Source organism: Denticeps clupeoides, chromosome 15 (genome assembly GCF_900700375.1).
Source record: "Denticeps clupeoides chromosome 15, fDenClu1.1, whole genome shotgun sequence".
In the NCBI taxonomy this organism is placed as follows: Eukaryota; Metazoa; Chordata; class Actinopteri; order Clupeiformes; family Denticipitidae; genus Denticeps; species Denticeps clupeoides.
In genome coordinates this window covers 6,868,446-6,889,561 of record NC_041721.1, presented here as the reverse complement: position 1 = coordinate 6,889,561, position 21,116 = coordinate 6,868,446, and the positions used below count along the sequence as shown (strand labels likewise).

Here is a 21,116-nt window from a genome sequence, read left to right as displayed (position 1 = left end):
CCGAATCCGTCCAATGATCTGTCCAACCCAACCTCTTTTTGGCTTCAGCGCTGTGCAGGGGGTGGATTTGCAATCCTTCAAGTTACACGTGGATAATATTACATGCAAGCATGAATGTTGAGCTTTGTTTGTGCCTCTCACCCTCCCTCTTTTTTTTGTCTTTTCTTAGATACTGGGAATGTCTGTCAAGACAAACCAGTCAGGCTTCATGGTGTGATAATAGTAGGAGCAGGAGGAGAAGGAGATGTTCAGTTATCAATCACTCACTCACTATCCATTACCACAGGATCCAAGCCGCTGGACTCTTTTCAGGGACTTTGGCAGGGACTCACCGAGGGCAGGGTGCTAGGCCACTGGAGGGCGCACACATGCACCAGTCACTCACACACAATTTAGACTGGCCAATTGACCTTCACATGCCTTTGGCTGGCGGAAGAAGTGCAAGGAACAATGCACCCAGAATTTTTCTTTCTAACCTTCAGTCCAGCCTCATTAAAATCATTACATTTACATTTCATTACAGGAGAAATGTTGGGCATTATATGTAATAAATATATAAAAAACTCAAATTGTTCATCAAACAACTGTATGAAAAAAGACAAAAAAGCTTCCACAGTCCATCTTGAGGTAGCAGAATCCCTTCCACCACCATATACATTTGTCACATTGTAATGCTTATGTCCTTGAGCCTCTTAAAGATGATGTGCCACTGACTTTAGACATGGCTTTGTTGGTCAAAATCTCAATGTCATTTCGCAGCCTTAAAATAGCAACGTCGACAATGCGCCCAGCCACACCTCATTTTTAATATAGCACTCATACCAAAACCATTTGTTATTTTGAAGACAGCAGGCAAAAAAGACTTAAATTATCCAGCAAAGAAAGTTTGGTGGAAAGTTTTCCTGTTTGGTTCAGCCTTGTTCTTGTTACATGGTGCCCTTCTGCTTGCCTCACACATCTCTCATGGTTCCTTGATTCCTCGATCCCCCGATCTTGATCTACCAGCTTTGAGAACGAAGGTTTTGCAGTTCAGTGAAATATGACTGTTTCGCCCATTTGACAGCAGATCTCACATAACACACATCAAGCCACTCATAGCAAGGACACAAAACAAGTTATACTTGTTGAAGGCCTTTGTGACAGAGCATGATTGTTCCAGGCAGAATACGTTTAACATTTAGTCCTGTTTTGGCTGTAAAAAAGACACATTGGAAGACTCCTTCAAACATAATCACAGCAGAATGTACATGCTGCTCAAGACCAAGATAACTATGAGACGTGTTTGGTTGCTTCACAAATAGCAGTCACACCTGCTCTGGATCAGCAGAGAGGTGCTGACAGGACGTACGTGTCACACAGTTTTGGGAAATTGATCTGTGCACTGCATGATTCGATTTGAATATAAGGTGTCTCTTAGTCTTTCTCTGCATGCTTTGCCACCCCATGCCATTAAGATGAAGTGATGAAGCTTTTAGGACGGATATGGCATTCCAGTGTGACATTTGCATATTTACCATTTCTGTGGTTCCTCTAAAAAACAGGTAGTGATCACCATATAAACTCAGAGGTAAACAGGCAAATGCATCAGTTGAACTGAATTAACGTCCATGTAAGTATTAAAGATATAAATTTTAAAATTATCATTTTATTTCATGTGTATATATATATATATTTAACAGCATATTAATTACCCAACGCATTATAATGTAAATAAAAGACTATAAATAAAAACCAATCTCAAATAATGTCCAGCATTACAGAACATCTAGTCGACCTCCTGAAGCGGAGTAACAGCACATAATATCACATATAATAGCATTTCTGAGACTGGATAAAAGATAAAACATTTTTCAAAATTGTCATCACAATCTGTTCTGCTCCTTTTCACATTGCCCGGGTTCCTGTTTCTCATTGTATTGATGGTGATTGACTGAATGGAATTGGAATTTAAGTTTTCTTGATGTTTATCCTCCACAAGAAAGCCAACATTCCATTACATTACATACATGGAACAAAAGCAAAAGACAGAACAACAAAAACAGGCCCAAAGTTAAATATGAAAAACAGACATTTACAGTGTCAATAAAAGCTTGGTGGACAAACAAACACGTATGGACCAATACAATATCTTGTAAGAAGGCTTCTATGACCAAAACATTCAAAGTACAAAAATAATTGTAAAATATCCAAAAACCAAAATAAAAATAAAAAAGGTAACAGAGAGTTGGCCATTTTAAACGAACAAGTAATAAAATGATGGTCTTTACCTGGCAGCCACAGTAACGTGATGTCAGGGGTCACTGAAGTTACTCTTTGGATCATGAGTCACAATTTATTCTTACTTATTCCATGCATTGTCACAGTCTAACAAGAGGTAATGTTTCAGCTGGCAGGTGGCCAGGCCATTCTTGACCCCGCAGACTCTACAGGACTATATCTGTTGTCCAGCAGCTGTACAGACATAAAAGCTCATTGTCTCAAGCCCTACTGTCCTGTGCTCAGCCGCCGCGCTCAACTGCTGAAGGTAATGTCTCCCGCCAGACTCGAGAGACCGACACGGTGCCGGTTTTGTCTTTTTAAGTCGTAATCCATTAACCAATGGTAATCATTTTCAGGAAGCTAGAGTACTTTTCAACCAAACATCTGAGCTGCATGTGAGTACCTGTTTTTAACCTCTTATTTATAGTGACCAGTATTTTCCAGCTAATTCCTAGAATTTTTGTTGGTCATTTGGTCATTTTATGGCCATTCTGGAAGTCTAGACACTTATGCCTTATGCTTCCTTGTCTGTTCACCTGTTAGAGCCACATATTTGACCAGGAAAAATGAATCCCAAGGCTGCAATGGACAAGGTAAAGAAAGGTTCCAATTAACATTTCATGGGGTTAATGGTACAAATAATATATCTTTGTTTTTTCCTGAACAGCCAAAGTGCAAAATTTCAGCTTCCCGAAAGCTCTCCCTGAAGGTACGTCCACCTCCATAACTGTCATGTACTAAAAAACAGGCACTGTCCGTTATGTTGGTGTGGAGGTAAGAAGATGAAGAGTTTACAGCGTTACTTAATAAAACTGCTGCGTCTCCACTTGCTAATAAACCACATTTGCTGTCAAGGTAAACATCTCTGTTATCAAATCAGATCCTTCTTCTGACCAGAGCTATGGAGGAGCTAGAGAAAGAGAAAGCAGACAGGGAAGATGAGAAGGTCAGATACCTTGGTGAGAAGCTGCCCCCACTTCAGCTTTCTGGACTCGCTGCTGGAGATCTACAGGTGAAACACCTGATGGTGCTGACATTGTTGAAACGTACACAGCACATCTGAAACAACAATTTCTCCGTTCTCACAGAGTCTGTGCAAACAACTCCATGCCAAGATAGACATGGTGGATGAGGAACGATATGACTGCGAGTCAAAAGTGATCAAACATGACAAAGATGTAAGAAACCTGAATCCCATGAGCCTCAAAATCGGTTGCAAGAGAAGCATTCTTAATATTACGTGAAAGTGACCGTTGACTGCATCTGTGGATTAGATCCATGAACTCAAGCTGAAAGTCCAGGATCTAGGGGGGAAGTTTAAGAAGCCAGCACTGCGGAAGGTGCGTGTGTCTGCTGACGAAATGATGCGCGCCCTGCTGGGCACCAAGCACAAGGGTTCCATGGACCTGCGATCCAACCTCAAATCAGTCAAGAAGGAGGACATTAAACAGGAGAAGGTAACGTGTCCTTGCTTGGTGCTGAGAATAAAATCCCAGAAGCATGCGGGTCAGGGGTCAGCCTTTTTACAGTGACTGACAATTCCATCAATGCCAGTGAGGTTAACACCCAGATTACCCACTCAGCTCTGACCTAACCTCCTTCCCTTCACCCAAGGTCCTGACCAATGAGGTGGGTGACTGGAGAAAGAATGTGGAGGCCATGTCAGGAATGGAGGGCAGGAAGAAGATGTTTGATGCAGCTGGCGGAGGACAGTAGTTCCTCCAGGACCTCCGGAGCAAAGAGTGTCCCACAAAGAAGCAGCTACTGGAAGTTTCTCCCGTTACTTCATATGTTCTGCATGCATCATACATCAGAGGTGCCTCAGGTGACATGGAGATGAGCTGAGTGCTGGGAAGATGAATGCAGGGAATGCTATGACGTGATGATACCACGTACAAGACAATGAAAAATGCAGGAGACTCGAAGAGGCTTTTGCAAATGAGCTAGAAGTCTTAAGGAATGTGAAGAAAAGCCACGTTGTTGTCTTTGTTACACACCCAGCACCCAGTTCATTGACAAAATCCATCTTAGTCACCTTTGCAAAACAAATACATTCTATCAACAAATCTAATATTTATGAAAAAAATCCTTCAAATGTTTACATGCATAAAATAATAAATAGAAATATAATTTATTTGCTTCAATGTCATTAATAAAAAATAAAGCATTCAAATATTTAAAACAACATGTTTGTCAAGTAAGAAACACATACGGGGATCTTAATGTACATGAGATCTTTAGAAAACTGTAATTTAAATGAGCTGTTAACACCATGTCTTCTCCGTGTGAGCAGCCAGCGTGATAACTCACGCCCAGCCAGCCCCACTTTTCAGCAGGCAGTGAGTAATATGCAGTATTTTTAGATGTATTCCCAGTGGCAGTAAATGACCAGTATATCACACAAAGGACACACTGTTGCCACCCAGGTCTGCTTCCACCAAACAAAAGGGAAGGGAGTTGGCGAGCAGGTTGAGAGAATGTGGAGAGGAAAGGGGGGGCGGAACAGGTGGAAGGGAAACTGCGCTGACAGGTTTGCGGTTCGGCCAGTCAGTGTCAGACCAGGTTTCAGATTCCACAATGAACGTCTGTGATTCACAATAGAGCACATCAGCCTTCTGAAATTGACCCTGTATGAAGGCGGGGCTCAGGCGGACGGTTTGCGGACACGGCTGTTCCACATGCCCCTCTTTGTGTGGAAAAAGTGAAGAAAGTTCCTCAGATGGAGTCGCTCCACCTCATACTTGTTCTGAATAACTCTGTGGACAGAGGGAGGTAAAAAGACGTTTACAGCTCATACACAGGCAGGTTTTCACACATTCACACAAAAGAACATAGATTTAAGGTACTTGCACTCGTTACCCACTTGATACCCACTGTGGCCTTTTACGGTCTCATTTATATACTGTACAGCAATCAGCCACGACATTTAAAAGGGCTGCTTAATATTTCTGTACATCCTACACATGCTCAGACAGGGATGTAATGATCTTTGGGGCAGTGGTGGTAATAAGAAGGTTGCCTGTTCGAAAACCGATCAGCCAAGGTGCCACTGAGCAAAGCACTGTCCCCACATACTGCTCCCAGGGCGCCTGTCACGGCTGCCCACTGCTCACCAAGGGTGATGGGTTAAAAGCAGAGGACACATTTCGTTGTGTCACCGTGTGCTGTGCTGCAGTGTTTCACAATGACTTTCATTTCACTTCACTTTTGGGGGTAACATCTTCTAAGTGAAACTGAAATCCTTTCTATTATGTTCAAGACTGAATGGTAACCTGGACTGTCCTATTTCTGACAGCCAATCCATAATGATGTTGGTTGGAATGGTGATGGTTGGCAGGTCTCCTGTAAGCTACTTCCTCATTTTTAAAAATGTGCCAATGTGCCAAAGACGCACAAAATGAAAGTTTTAACTGCCACAAATACTTTAAAGTTGACATACTTTACATAGTTCACATACTTTAACTTGGTTCCGGAATACAGTGCCCTCCATGACAACAAAAAACACAATATGTTGAAGTAACCTTCATCTTGCATTTTAATTGAAACAAATCCCTCATCAAGAAATAAATAATTTAATCAAAAAGACATGTGACACCAGGATCACTGTTGGGGAATTGTAAAACACTGAGGTTTCCAAGTGTTCAGAACCCTCAGACGGTACCACCATGGCAACAGATTAATATGAAGGCATCCCATTAAAAACATTTTCTGTCCATTTGCAAAACATTACTGGAACTTTAACTGGAACTATTTGAAAAAAAAAAAATAAATCTAAAAAAAAAAAGACCTATGCCAGCTCAAATATGGTGGTGTTTCTGGGGCATGGGGCACAGGAATCATTGTTAGGGTACATCATGTAAAACATCATGTACATCATGGAAAACATCATGTAAAAAATATCAGGACAAAACCTGTTTGCATCTGCCAGTTAACTAAAAATGGGATCTTTTAGCAGTGTAATGATCAGATTGGTTAACTGAGCACAAAATCGAGGTTCTGCCTCCATCTCTACTTTTGAAAACCTGTGGAATCCGCTGAAGAAGAGAGTGCACAGCAGAGGGCCAAGGACCCTGGATGAACTCAAGAGATTCTGAGAAGAGTGGTCTCAGATCCCTCACTCTGTATTCTCCAACTTTGCCAGACGTTGGCCGTGTACACCACAAAATAGATCCCTGTTAGAGTCATCAAGTGACCATATTGGCCAGCTATTTTTGTTAATTCATAATTTTTTGAAATAGTCTTCTTTCCCATTGAATATGGAGATTTGCAAGCAGTTTCAGGGGCAGAGCAAAAGGGACCAAAATTAAAAATGCCCAAAAATAAAAACGATATCAAATTTAGGAGAACTTTACTGCCAACATCAGCAGTTTGAGGCTTGAACTCACCTGTCCAGCATTTCCCAGTCCTCACCGCCCCACTTATCTTTGAACTCTTTGGTGTTCATGCCTCCAATCTTCTTCATATCTGACTTATAGATCCCCATGAGTCCATATCCCTGCAGTTCCCAAAATCCTGAGAAGGTATAAAACAAAGCGCACAGGATTATGTGCCTTTCTCCAATCCTATAATTCACCTCTGGGATTTCTCTGTGCTTACCTTGAGATGAGCGGGAACAAACCAATCTCACGTAATAATTCATACTTAGAATTTATGAGTGTCCAAAAGGGCTAAACTGGCACATCATAAGTCACCACCATTTTTATTTTTTTTTTTTATTTATGATTGTCTGGTTCACGTCTCATCATCTGCCTATATCTGCTTTTACCAACACTAGTGTCTTGAATTTCAATCCATTTCTCCCTTTTTTCCATGCATGTGGTTCCTACTTCCTGTTTTTTGTCGTAGTTTAACACCAACTCGCCTCCGCCCTGCCTGCAGTTGCTGTTTCTGAGACAGAGCTTGTGCTGGCCTTGGGGGGCCAGCACAAGGGGGGGGGGCACTCCACAGCTTAGCAGGCTGATATATAAGGCCTGAGATGAAAGAGCCAAGGCTTTGGCCTTCATCATGCTGGCAGTCCAGTTTCACCTGACACTGTCCTGTGTTCCCTCATTGCTCCTGATGGTATTTTAAAAGGTGTTTTAGTGTATTTAAAGCTGCACTATAAACGATTTGGAATTTTTACACCTGGTCTCTCTTACAGTTGCCAACAATAATTCACTTTTACAACACAATCATAAATACAGATTGAGCATTTAGATCACAGCTCATGGTCAAGCTGTATATATGCAAGCTAAAAGAGCCCAACCCAGTCAGTACAGAGAGTCGGCAGTCTTTTAACAAATATTTTATTTTTGCGGTTTAAATAATAACATAATATTTGCATATCCTGCCTTACTAACATCACATTAGGAATTGTGGTTTTGCTTTTCTTGACTGGCCTCCTGCATACTCACTTTAAATTCACTTTTGTTGCCAGCAGTTTACACATTAATGTCTGTGTGTTTAATTATAAGAGGACAGCAAATTTACACTGTTATAGAATCAGTACACTGATTACTTTACATTGTACATGTACATAATAATACATTTTCAAAAAAGTAAGATACTGCACATACTGTCAGTATTCTGCCAGTATAGCTTTGGCCACCATGCTGGACTGTGGTGTTATTGCCTGTCAAGATGTGCTCTGCCCCAACCTGCCTTTTGCCACTCCCTGGAGTCTCCCCACCTTTCTGATAAAACCTGTGGTTAATTAGTGTTGCTCTCAGCTAATGAGCGGCTTCTCCTTGAGAAACTAAATTCACTTAGTTTGCGTCTGTCTGTTTGGAGCCTTTTCCTCAGTGGATTGATTTCTAAAATTTCTGGATTATGTTGTTCTTCATTTGGGTCCTTCCCAGCAAGCCTTAAAATATACAATCTTTCTCATTTCATAGTGGGACACTATCATAGAAAGGTGCCAATACATCAATACCTGGATGAATAAGTACCATGATCTGCTATCTAGCTGTGGTGACAACAGTCTGAACAAAATTATAGGCCATTATAGGTTGTTAACACACCGAGTTCTAGGTCATGGAACATTGATAAAGTTGGTAAACCAGCAGTTTGTTAACCTTGAAATTCAATTCAGTGCAGAGAAAACATGACATGAGAGAAATGCATGCAAAAGCAAACAGTTTGTTAACATAAAAAAGGGTGTTGTACCATATTTAATTTGCATAGTGCATAGTTTTAAATACTAACTAGTTCATGCTCATTTCTTAATTTTTTATGGCAGGCAGTAAGGATTGGATACTGACACTGTCTATGGAGGCATCATGCAACAGGCCACTTATACAGATTTCACTGTGCTTACCTGTGGGCTCCAATGGAGATGAGCCACAGTCCAGCCTCATAACAACAGGTGCAAAAACCATCTTTCCTTCCACGGTGTGCTTACGGATGGTGTCTATAAAGTTCAGGGGATAGTGCAGGTGAAGGTCGCACAAAAGTATGATACTGTGGTCATCCTGAGATAGAACAGGGAAAAAAGATAGCCGAACATGAGGACGTTAGCTGCAGCATTCACATTTAACTGTCAGAACAAACTTGACAAACCAGTTCCTGAGAATGTTGTTAGATGTACGCATGAATAAGATCTTTCACCCCACTACACCCCAGCCCGCTGTTCCTGATCCATTGAATAATGTACAGCAGAACTTGTTTGATGCTGATCCTATTCCCATCTATCTGCCAATTCTCTTCGGGCCTGGCGCTTGAGAAAACACTCACACCTGCCTTAAACTTTCAGGTTTGACATGGAGGAGGACATCCCTCTAGTATTCCTATATCTTGAAAGTGAAAGTGAAGTGATTGTCACATGTGATCCACAGCAGCACCACACAGTGCACACAGTGAAATTTGTCCTCTGCATTTAACCCATCACCCTGAGTGAGCAGTCGGCAGCCATGACCTTCTGATTACGGGGCCGCTTCCTTAACCGCTAGGCCACCACTGCCCCTGGTGCAAATCTAGCATAAAGGAAAAAATCCTACATCAACGATGTCTGCTGCCACTTGGAGTCCTCCAGATCTCTCGAACGGCCCTGTGAGTCTTTTATACTGGAACCTGCAAACACATAGGAACAGGAAAATTGGTGTCTTGTTTTTTAGAATAGATAATGAGGCAACAATGCTGCCTCATTTCCATTTTCATGACACTTTTATTTCACTTTTATTCGATCTTTCACCACCCATTGCCACAAAAAGAACTAATACCGTGGTAAGAAGGCACTCTGAAGAGCTGCCTCTACATCCATGTCATCACTGTTGTAGTCTATGATGATCAAGCTGAAGTTTTCGTCCCTGGTGGCTCTGTAGATTTTCTCCATTTCCTTGATTAAATGCATGATCCATCTGGCCTGGTTTCTCACTGAGGGATCACAGTAAAGGGCACATATTAATAGAAGAGTAAGCAATATGGATCATCAAGTGAATACAACCTAGTGCCATAGTTGCACCCCTTATGAAAAAGAATGGAAATTATCCCTCAGTTTTACCCAACGTTAGGCGAATTTCCAAGCCACCATTTCTATCAAATAAAAAGTAGTTTTCACCCAGCCACAATCTTTCGTGCAGTCAAATAATACTTTTCAAATAATACTCCAGTCTGGTTTTAAACCTCATCATAGTACCGAAACTTCACTTTTACAGGTAACCAATGACCTTATGTTGGACGTTGTTTCTGGAATCTCTGCAATTTTCATTTTATTACATTTGACTGCTGCTTTTGGTATTGTGGACCATGGGATTTTGCTGTGGTGTCTAGAGCCCTTTGTAGGCATTAGAGGTACAGCCCATACCTAACTGGTCAGAGTTTCACTGTTCAAGTATGTAACTCCACCTCAGCTACTCCACATCTGGAGTTCCGCAAGGCTCTATCTTAGGCCCCATTTTATTTTCACTTTACATACTGCCAGGGTTAATAATCATAAAACAAAGAATTGCTTTTCATTGCCCAGATCTGCATGCCATTGAAAGGTATTAGTAATGATTCTATCCGGCCCCTTTTTATTCTATTTGGACATAACAAGGCTGATGATCCCATTGCATTTTTAGGGAAGAGTTTAAGATCTTGCAAATTGTTTTTTAAACTCTTTAAAAAACACGCTGAATTAGCATGTACAGATTATAACTAGTTTGACAATCAAAATCCTTTGTTTGGTACAAGTAGAGGTCCTAAAATGACCTTCATTACTACAAACATACAGATAACAAGCAAGGAGTCCTGTAAACCCAGAAGCCATGTTGGATTAATACCCATGTGCTATGTCTATTACAGTGCATTAGGGAGTCAATTTTAGTGTCCAAACCAATATGGCTTCATGAAGAATCTTAATGTCTTCACAGTTAAAGTAAACAATAGTTTTTTGAAGCGGTTTACACTGAAAAACGCTGTCTTAACAAAGAAAATTGAAGTAACAGACCCACGGGGGGGTTGGATGGGGGTGGGGATGTCCTTGGCATGGGGGAGAGAGATAATCTGTGCCCCCGTCCTCTGGGGGTGTTTTGGATCTGCAACGGCCAAGGCCAATGCTGATTAGGGGAGAACAACAATTGATAGGATGGGTTGTTTGGGTTATACGTGCAGAAAAGCACAGCACATTTGCAGCACAGTGTCCACGCTGGTCTCTAGCCAACACTCTGGGTTTTGAGAGGCTGTCACCATTTCCAATCTTTGATAAACCAGGCCAATCAGCACAAGACCTTTCATCATAGTTCCGAATAGGTAGATATCCTCATTGTCCTCCATGGAAAGAGCTGCAAGGTACACCATTCTCCCATTCGTCCATGACATAACCCACTGCATACGTTCCAGAAGAACACTCAGGTTTCCCACACATGGATTTCTCTTTAAAAAGATGGTGTCAATTGCATTGAGCGACCAGTTGATCAAATCAAAGTCTCTCAAGGTATGAGACAATAGATGAGATGAAGGAGCGAGCAGGAAAACAGGGAAGGGAGGGAGATAGCAAAGATTCGTCTGCTGAGAGCAAGAGAGAGTAATCTATCACACCTATTACAGCAGGTGTAAATTGGTTTATTTACATGACATCAGTGCTAAAATGTTAGGTGTGACAGATTGAAAAAAAATTTTAAGTTTAGCCAGTGTTCACTATTTTTCAATGTTGGCATCCAAAAAGTATGCTTAATAATGATCTGAAATAAAAATAAAAAAATATAATGGATATGGCTCTGAATTGGTATGAATTGGCAGTGGTGTGAATTGGTCTGTGGTCTGAATTTGCAGTGGTGGCCTAGCAGTTAAGGAAGCGGCCCCGTAATCAGAAGGTTGCTTGTTTCAATCCCAAAATGCCAAGGTGCCGCTGAGCAAAGTACCGTAACCACACACTGTACCCCGGGTGCCTGTCATGGCTGTCCACTGCTCACCAAGGATGATGGTTAAGAGCATTTCATTGTGTGCACTTATTTGTGTGCACACATTTATTTTACAAAATAAATGTGTGCACAAAATGCTTTTTGTAAACAAAAATTAATTATGTCCTCAGAATGCATGTTGCAAATAACAAAAAGCCAATACATTTAGTCAACAACAGAAATGTATTTTTTTTTTGCACTTCATTGTTGAGATACCACTGATTTCTAACCCTACTGGTGGGATGGCAAAGTGGATCATAAAGGAAATCATCAATGTACGAGATTATCCCAATTAATTCCAGTGCACATCCTTTGAAGAATGAATTAGGATATAACTGAGGTTCTCTTTATGTTTCCATGAATACATGAGTCTCATTGATGTATCTCCTACACCAATGTTTTTTATGCAAGCTGACCTGGTTTGCCTGGCTTTCGTATAGTCTGTACGTTTTGTTGTGGCCAGTGCCTGAGCTTCGATTCCATAGTCCCTAAGAATTCCATTGTCTTTAAACAGCCCTTGCACCACATTTCCCCATACAAACACAAAGCCTGGACACAGATGTATTTTAGACCAGTGCACTTTAACAAAGCACATTTCTTTACAACCCTGCCTGGACTAACCTGGAATAGCGATGTGGACAGTGGCTTTGGGGTTCCAAGCGAAGCCTGTTGGGTTACAGACTGGTGGGAGTTCTGATTGGCCAGACCCATCCTGCTGCTCCTGTGCTTGGGAACGTGGGGTGTAGACATAATGAGAGAACAGCATGTTGTCCCCCTGCATCGTCTTCAACTCCAGCTCTACAAGGTAACGACTTCCCAGAGTTCCATCTACTCTCCTCTCAACATTCAACACCTGTGCAAGAGTCAAGCTGAAATAAGGAAGAAAAGTGTCATTAGCGGGTATCATAGTTATGTAAAACAAGAGAATAATCCAATGCAACCTTCTTGGGCTCCTTCACACATCCATCCACAGAGGCTTTTGTGACAGGTTTTGTGTGGCTTCAAAACCCATTGCAAGATTTTAATGATGGTGAAGCTACTCTATTCAATTCAAAGCTATTCTATTTCAACAAAACTGCAGGATGACTGTCTCGTGGATTATAAAACAGATGCACTCTGGGTTGAAGGATGGTGTGAGGGAGTAATACAAGCCCATCAAACAATTGAAACCATTTGACAATTCCTCATAAATATACAGGTCATATTCAGTAAATAAATCAATAAAGGTCTCACACACACATACACACACACCTTGGGTGTTTCTTGTTCAGCTTTTTCATGATGGCATGGACCACAGGCATGATGGCCTTTTTATTCATGACGACATTCCCCGCCCTTCGACAGACTCTCACCACGGCGTCTGTCCTCTGGGGCTGGAAGTCTATTTCTTTCACGTTAAACACTCGCTCCCAAAGGGCGTCATCCTCATACACCACATTTCTCTCCTCTGTCTCTACAGGTTTTGGTTTCCTTAGGTTGATGTGGGGCACAGGAAAGTCCTTCTGAACCTCGCCAGACTTTTCTAACAATGAGGCGTTTGAAGCTTTGGGGATGGAATCTGATTTTACAACAAGAAAACAACATAAAAAAGAATTCTCATTCACGGTAAACAATGTGAAATGAATGTGACTCTAAAACTCTAGGGTCCCTATTTCAGCAAACTAAGGGCATTCAATCCTTTGTTATTGATGTTTAAACATTTTTCTGTAAATGTTAATTTAAAACATTTAAATTTAAAATGAACTGACTGGTTGTCATGTGGTTGACATATGTACATACTAACGTACAACAATTACAAGTTAACTGACAAGACTTACATGGGATTGTATTTTATAATTTACTTTAATTACATACAGATAAATAAATAGATAAAACACAGGGGCTCCCATGCATGATGTGCTTTGCACACTGATCTAGATTAACAGATAAACCTAAAATTGTTAATTGCACTTAATGCTTTCCACTATGCACCATACTGGCGAAATAAGCATAAATGCCATTTAACCTGACAGTAAAATGCAAAATAACATAACAATACTTGAGGACTTTTCTGGCCGGAATGCTTCTGGATTGAAAGGCTCCTCGGCTGGATTAGCTTCAACATATTTATCAAAGATGAGTCTGTGTAAATACAAATAATTGAGATCACACCAACAGACCGCAGCGAAACTATTGAAACACATCTAACTGAATTGTCTAAAGGATGCAAGGGTTTGCATCAGCTATAATTTATGGATTTTAAACAAATCTGTATTATAACCCAAAAACCATTTGCATTATAGTTTGTTTGCATCGTACATTTGGTATTTGGAACAGCAACCTCAATGTTTCTGACTCTCATTTGTCTGCTAAACCTGAATTTCCTGTTTAACTGATCCACCCAATCCAGTTACATTTCATAAAAGCTGAAGGGAAGTAAAGGAGTACATTACGTGTCTATCCCATAGAAGCACATTTGCTCAGGATCTGTATGAGTCTGTCGCGTGAAGTCGTTTGGGAAGACAGAGGAAAGGTGGACCTGAATGGAGGTTAAAACATTATTAGATCTTTAGGTTCTGCACGAAAAATAGCAGCCAAAGCATTTGACTCACATGGTTCAAGCCTTGATATCTCCCAACAAAAGAGCCTTGGAAAATGTAACTGGGCTTATAAAGACACTCTGGAAACAGATTCTGCAGATATGTCTCATTCATCAGTGGGACTGAATGTGGCAAAAAAAAAATGAGAAAGTTAGAAATTTTAGAGAACTGTGTTGTCATGAACAACTAGCTCGACGTAAAAAAACACCTACTTTCAAAAATGGTGTCACGAGGATCTTTTTTCAACATGTCTACCTTTGGATTGATCTGCTTTAGTACTTGGCCTACTGAAATTTCATGACTCGCAATTGTTTGTGGAATATGAGCAATGTCACCCATCAATAGGAAGGACTCATCTGCAGCAGAGAAAGAGAAACAAAAGCATGTGAATTATGCCCCTGAATCTGAAGGAAAGATGAAGGAAACTGTATGAATTTCAAACATGAGACATCAACAACACGTTTATTGCAACATAGCCAGGGCACACAGGGTGTCCCCTTCCCCACACCTCGGATGCTGTGATCACATTTCCCTTGTGCTGACCCCATCATACAAGAGCCTTTTTACCAGGACAAAACCCACAAGACAAACAATAAGGGTCTGGCCTGAAGGTGCTGTCATGAGTCTGCAGGACTGTTATGAGAATACAGACTGGGTTCAATTTAAACAGAACTCTACTCAGGACAGATTTAGATCCAGACATTCCCCAACCATGAGCCATGGGGAACAGAGAGGTTGGAAACCTGCTAAAACTGTGTGATGTTGCCTTTAACTCAGGCGATCCGGTGGGCTACACAACAGCCACAGTTCACCTGAAGAGAGGCATCAGAGAAGCAGAGCGCTCTTACAAGGTAAAGATCGAGGAGCACTTTGACCCAGACACATGTGGAAAGGCGTTAAATCAGTCACAAACTATAAAAGCAGAGCACAGCAGACTCTACTCTCCCTGATGATCTAAATCTTTGCATGGTTCGACATGGACACCAACCATCAGCACACTACAGGTGTCCTAGTTCTTAGTGCACAAAGCACCCAGACCAGATGGTTTTACTGGATGGATTCTGAAACCCTGGGCAACTGACCGCAGTCTTCACCAGCCTGTTTAACATCTCTTTGGAACAGGCTGTCGTCAACACCCGCCTCAAATCCTCAACCATTATCCCTGTCCCAACACAGACGTCCTTGCACACATTAAAAACAGCACCCCTCACACCCTAGAACAACAACAGGGTGTTGTAGCCTAGTGGGTAACATACTCGCCTATGAACCAGAAGACCCAGGTTCAAATCTCACTTACTACCATTGTGTCCCTGAGCAAGACACTTAACCCTGAGACTACTGATTGAAAATCACTCACGATAATTGTCTGATAAATGCTGTAAATGTAAAAGTAACAACAGTTTGCTTACAGAAGTAACAGATCAACTGAAGATGTCATCTCACTGGCCCTCCATACTGCCCTGTCACACCTGGAGCGACCCAATGATGCTCTTCATTAACTATAGCTCTGACAGCAATCTTGTCTTGAATTCTAAGATAACAAAGCAAGTAATCCTAGATATCAGGAAGGGGAGTCATAGTGATCACCAACTCATCAGCATCTGAGGAGGGACCATCAAGACAGCAGTGATGGTGAAGAAGGGCCTTCAGAGGCTCCATTTCCTGAGGACACTAAGGAAGGCTCAACTACCTCAGAAACCAACTTCTACATGTGCACAGTGGAGTCCATCTTCATCTACTGCATTACACCATGGAACTCTAACTGCACCTCAGAAAACAGGAAGTCCCTCCAGTGCATCATAAAGACGGCCCAGCACATCACTGAGACCCAAATCCCAACTCTGGAGGAGATCCATCACACCCAGTGTAGACGCAGAGATGAGACACACTCTGCACACACACTCCTGCAACAAGCGCTACAGGACTCGCATGCACATCCTGAATTCCCAGCACACACTCACTTCCTAATTAACATCAGGACTTACTGGAATGCATGCTGCTACCCTGGACTTGCATCATCATTTGCATTTTCATTTACATTTATGGCATTTATCAGACACCCTTATCCAGAGCAACTTACAGTCAGTAGTTACAGGGACAGTCCCCCTGGAGACAGGGTCAAGTGTCTTGCTCAGGGACACAATGGTAGTAAAGTGGGATTGAGTGGGGAATGTGAAATGTGAAATTATTAAGCAAAGAGCTCTTTGTTTGCTGACCCCGTCTCCTTCCGTTTCCGGCTGTGCCTCCTGCAGGCCCAGTGGATCGGTGACAGTGGCAATTTTATTTGTCTTAGATCCCAGTTTATCCTATTGCATTCGCAGGTTTGCTCCAAACATTATCTCACTGCACTTTTATAGTGGCGATAAAGGCATCTTACTTGTGTAAAGAACACTCTATTTCCTTCTACGAAAGTAAGAGAACTTCCTTTACCTCTGTAAAGAGATAGATGCTTGGAGCCAATCACATGAAAATCACTGTCATCACTGTTTAATCGCCACTGTTGGGAAAAAAATGATTAAAAAAATGCTTCATCATGCTTCATAAACAGTCGTTGTGAAATCCACAGTATGATTTGAACTATACATCGAACCATACAAGGCTCAAAACTCGGCTCTTGTTACACCTACCGCCACCTCCACATGGTCAGCTCCTTCATTCTGCTTGTGTATGACCTCAAAGTAATATCTTGTACTTTTCTTCAGCCTCAGAAGTTGAAAGCAAGATGACATTTCATTTTATGAAAACACTAGTGTCAGTTTTCATAATGGAAAAAGTCAGAAAACAAACTTACTGCACAGGCTGAGATATTTGGTCGAAAAACTTTGTGTATTCTCCTGGGACAGTCCATTCCAACCCTGTCTAATAAACAGAAAAATGTGAGCAAATGTAAAAAAAAAAATAAAAACATTCGTTCTAAACCTATACAACTTCAAAAAACACTTTGAATATAATAAAAGCTGTCTCCAGGGCTTATTATTGTACAGTGCATAGATAGAATACGTCCTTGTAAATGTCCTATATGAACAAAACTATGCAACTATACCTTTCCAATGCTGGCCACCAACTTTAAATTCTTTGGACTTTCATCATCACTCATCCAAAACTCTGAATTGTCATCTGAAGCGATGGCAAAGATATATTCTCCTACAATATGCACACAATAACAAAGCATTAAAGAAATAAAAGGACACTGTGAGCCCAGAGCCAGTTTGCTTGTCGTTCTTGATATTCTAACAAACCCAGGACCATTTAATGATCCCTGCCAGGATATCGATACATGCCAAAAAGGTAAGTGAATACTTTGGGATTACCTGCATGTTTCTATATATTCCATTTTAAATATGGCCTGGTTATTTTACCTCACAACAACATTTCTGTGCTGTCTCAGTTCAACCAAAATGCCTACAGGTTCAAAGACCTTGTGCAAAACTTGCCAAACCAAAGCAATAAATGCAGAAAGACAGGTAATTCCAAATACTCCACAGACCATTTGTTAAACTACACCTGACACAAGGACATTTAGTTCGTCAAATCAAATATCCATTTCCCTGTAAAATGAAGTTTCAGTAAACATTTTGACAATTAAGTGATTAACAGTATTGCTTGAAATGCACTCAGTGAACATTCGGATAATTAATTGAAAGAGACTGGCTGCAGAACCTGTGTTTATGGGGGTGGGGGGTTGTCAACCAAATGAGTAGAACTATCCAACATCGACTCTTTCTGGACCTCACCCAAATTTGCAAATGAACTTTGGACACTTGGAGGCTTCCGTGTTCTAAAACAAAAGTGCTAACTATGAAGTGCTCACTTACCATCTTGGTCAGGATGGAGGTATCCAAAAATCCGGAGTCCATAATTACTCCATTTAGGAGAAACAGCCAGTCGTGTTACTTTGCTTCGTGTCTAATAGAAGAGATTTGTTTTTATTTATTTACTTATTTTTGTTACGTGTGTCATGTAACAATTTTCGTTACACGTAGATATCAGTTTCCCATGCGTGTATGCTGGCAAATATTCATGATGATGTAAGGATGAGTCGTACATGAGGGTAAAGAGGGTACAGCACATTCTTCCTTAAGTCTCTGGTGGACCTGCCGCACCAGTCTTGGAAAACATGAAGATTCACTTTGCCATGGTACTGTGCAAACAAAACAGCACAATAGAGGATTGTGACATGGTAGGCATGGTAATAGTAACAGAAATGTCAAAAAAATGATCAGGATGAAACCTCACACGAGTTGTACCTACCTCAGGTCTCCATGGCTCGGGTGTGTTTCCTAATATGCCACCCATCTGTACTTGCGCCATTTAATAATGAGAAAGAAAAAAGGACAGCGTTGTATTTGATGTTTAAGCACAGAGGTAAAAAATGCCTACCTACTGTCCGCCTACCTCAGCGATCCAGGAGCCAGAGATGTTTTCTGACATACCGTCCTCCTGTAATTGCATGTTAAGCCAAAGAATAGAGTAATGTCATTGTGTAAAATGGGTAGCGTGATAATTATAAATCTAAATAATTGGAATTATTTACCTCTCTTAGCCAAATGTCAGGAAATAGCCTCTGGCCCTATATCAGAATGATAAGAACAAACTCGTTCAGCTGGGTGAGAGTTGAACTTCAGCAAGGATAAAGACATGCAATAACAAGCGTTCTTACACTTCTGTCCTGGAAATGTCTTTCAAAGTGAAATGTATTTCCTGTAAGAATGCCGTAAAGTGAATTATTTGTTAAAGTCTAGAAAACAGTTTCAAATGTTATTAAATAAAGAATTATTACTAAAATATGACGAATCTCTTACTTGGAGTTATGGTCGTAATAGGTCCCATGAAATATATAATAACAGCTGTCACAAACAGGCCACAAAAAAACAAAACTATGGAGAAGAGCCTAAGCTTTTGTAAAGTTATGTCCAGTAGTTTCGGCATCTTCACCAACATTCCAGGACCAGATTCTACTATTCATCTCACACTGACACACTCCACACATAAATCCTTTGCAACAGTGTCTTGTCAATTTAAATCCAGGAGTTAAAAGTCTCCACCCACCGTATTAAATTGCACTCCACCCAGTCGTGGGGTGATTCTACTGCACGATGCTGACAAAAGACAAAGCAGATAAAGGGAGGAAGTACAGGCTACGGATACATATTCTTTTTTACTCTATGATATGTGCAAAATACCCAACCCCCTTACGGTAAAAAACACATGATTTTAATTGATTGATTCTTTCAAAAGAATACCAGTGTGTGTGGAATCTCTGCTTTACATATGGTCTGTATGCAGATACTAATGTGGCATGGATATTTGCATTTGAAGAGACGTCACCTGTGCTCTGCTGAAACCTTGAAAAACTTGTTCAACTTGTCCGCCTTACCAGACCACTCCAAAAAAAAAATGTTTTCTTCCAATTTAATTAATTTAATTTGACAAAAAATAAATTGTTTACCCTCATATTTCATGTGGCAATAAGGGCAGAACATTGTTTTGGAAAAAAATAAAGGGTTTGCTGTGAAATGGGCCAATTTCCAAAATGTATTTATTTCTTTTAAATGGCATTTTTTTTTGTATTTGAGAACTTCTATTTTCTCACAGACATTAAGCTCAGTAAATATATAGTGTTATAACATAAAGCATTTATCATATAAAGAATAATTGAAGTAGCTGTACTGTAAAGCTTAGGTACTAAACACCATTATGATGTTGTGCACATTTTCTGTAAATAATGTAATTATCATTGGTAATAAACAACATTCAGTTTCATATGAATTTTATTTAGCTTTGTTTTAGGAGGGCAATTGTAAATCTATTGTGTAGGGTTTTATTATGTATTATATGTAGGGTGGTGGTAGCCTAGTGGGTAAGACACTCGCCTGTGAACCTCAAATTCCTAGATTCAAACTCGACTTACAACATTGTGTCCCTCTGGGTGATTGTCTCTGTGACTACTAATTATAAGTTTGAAGACTGAGCTTCTAAAAGGAACACATTTCCTCCAAAGTAACAAAGTCTCAGACACGTTTCCTGGACTCGCTTTATTAATAATTAGTCAAATACCGCTGCTCAGACAGAGGAGAACATGCTTAATTATTTAGTTTGTTTTGAGTACACGTGGCTTAGTTCAGGGAGTGTTACCACAGGACTCCATCATGCAGTGTGTCTGCTGCTTAAAACCATTGCGGTTATTCAGAGTTAAACTTCAAAATCGCAGTGTTTAATGCCGTGAAAGTTGTGTTCCGCTCCTGGCGTCACGTGTAGCATGACACGTTTTCTGTTCAAAAACCGAAGGGCACCAACGTCTCACTCAATTCCATTGATAACATAACTGACGAACCGGACCTCGATATTCTGGATTACTCTTTTATAGATTGGAATCCGCATGGCAGTGGCCACCACAACCGCTACGCAAGAACTGCGGTTTTGTGCCTTGTCTATCTGTTCTAGGGCTTGTCTTCCTTGAACTATATGTGTTTAAGTCTCAAAAGAATTCGAAAAACATTCTGTAACATCCCTGTCTCTGTTGTTTGTTCCAAGATGTGTCAGTAAGGTCTGTCTATTTGCTGTGCTGTTCCTGAGAAACGTGACATATAGTGTGGATTCCATGTAATTATTGCCACCCAATTAAAATACTGTTGCTTTCTGTCAATAAATCGTAACTTATTTTGCCAATTGAACCTTATTACAGTTGAAAATGGGATGTGATTTTATTACTTAATGAATATAATATGTCGCATTCTCAAAAGGTCACAGCTGTTACGGCATGACAACATTGGTAACTCAACTAATTACATTTGATTACTTTTTGACTACTTTTGTTTCAGTATAATTTACTGTTAACCATTTTGAAATAGTGTAACCTGGCTGTAATAAACAGTTCAAATAAACTCCTTTCAACACATTACTTAACATCATTATAATTGAT

At 40.6% G+C, this 21,116-nt stretch overlaps 2 protein-coding genes across 3 annotated transcripts; one reads left to right on the top strand and one right to left on the bottom strand.

Annotated features, from left to right (window-relative positions):
• Positions 1 to 1,625: 1,625 nt before the first annotated feature.
• Positions 1,626 to 19,197, bottom strand: b4galnt3a (beta-1,4-N-acetyl-galactosaminyl transferase 3a). The gene is made up of 22 exons (XM_028955544.1): positions 18,997 to 19,197; positions 18,855 to 18,895; positions 18,729 to 18,764; positions 18,590 to 18,634; positions 18,446 to 18,490; positions 18,240 to 18,335; positions 18,010 to 18,100; positions 17,238 to 17,338; positions 16,986 to 17,053; positions 16,822 to 16,897; positions 16,625 to 16,691; positions 14,407 to 14,550; positions 14,207 to 14,316; positions 14,048 to 14,133; positions 13,654 to 13,736; positions 12,867 to 13,173; positions 12,237 to 12,484; positions 9,456 to 9,609; positions 9,234 to 9,306; positions 8,555 to 8,708; positions 6,645 to 6,771; positions 1,626 to 5,015 (listed from the first exon to the last, which is right to left on the bottom strand). Exons 1-22 carry the CDS (start codon positions 19,133 to 19,135, stop codon positions 4,904 to 4,906), a joined length of 2,403 nt encoding a protein of 800 aa, XP_028811377.1. The 5' UTR covers positions 19,136 to 19,197; the 3' UTR covers positions 1,626 to 4,903.
• Positions 2,433 to 4,393, top strand: tnni1d (troponin I, skeletal, slow d). 2 transcript variants are annotated; one of them, XM_028955546.1, is made up of 8 exons: positions 2,433 to 2,524; positions 2,616 to 2,654; positions 2,803 to 2,852; positions 2,927 to 2,968; positions 3,140 to 3,271; positions 3,348 to 3,437; positions 3,534 to 3,716; positions 3,874 to 4,393. In XM_028955546.1, exons 3-8 carry the CDS (start codon positions 2,826 to 2,828, stop codon positions 3,973 to 3,975), a joined length of 576 nt encoding a protein of 191 aa, XP_028811379.1. In that variant the 5' UTR covers positions 2,433 to 2,524; positions 2,616 to 2,654; positions 2,803 to 2,825; the 3' UTR covers positions 3,976 to 4,393. The 2 variants fall into 2 exon arrangements, with proteins under 2 accessions (XP_028811379.1, XP_028811380.1); XM_028955547.1 differs by lacking the exon at positions 2,433 to 2,524 and having other exon boundaries at positions 2,545 to 2,654.
• Positions 19,198 to 21,116: the final 1,919 nt, after the last annotated feature.

Coding starts and splice junctions, on each gene's coding strand:
- tnni1d (XM_028955546.1), top strand. CDS start 2,826: ATGAATCCCAAGGCTGCAATGGACAAG. Junction 2,853..2,926: donor CCAAGGCTGCAATGGACAAG/GTAAAGAAAGGT, acceptor TTTCCTGAACAG/CCAAAGTGCAAAATTTCAGC. Junction 3,438..3,533: donor TGATCAAACATGACAAAGAT/GTAAGAAACCTG, acceptor TCTGTGGATTAG/ATCCATGAACTCAAGCTGAA.
- b4galnt3a (XM_028955544.1), bottom strand. CDS start 19,135: ATGTTGGTGAAGATGCCGAAACTACTGGACATAACTTTACAAAAGCTT. Junction 16,692..16,821: donor CTGACCATGTGGAGGTGGCG/GTAGGTGTAACA, acceptor TTTTCCCAACAG/TGGCGATTAAACAGTGATGA. Junction 8,709..9,233: donor TGGCAGCAGACATCGTTGAT/GTAGGATTTTTT, acceptor GTTCTATCTCAG/GATGACCACAGTATCATACT.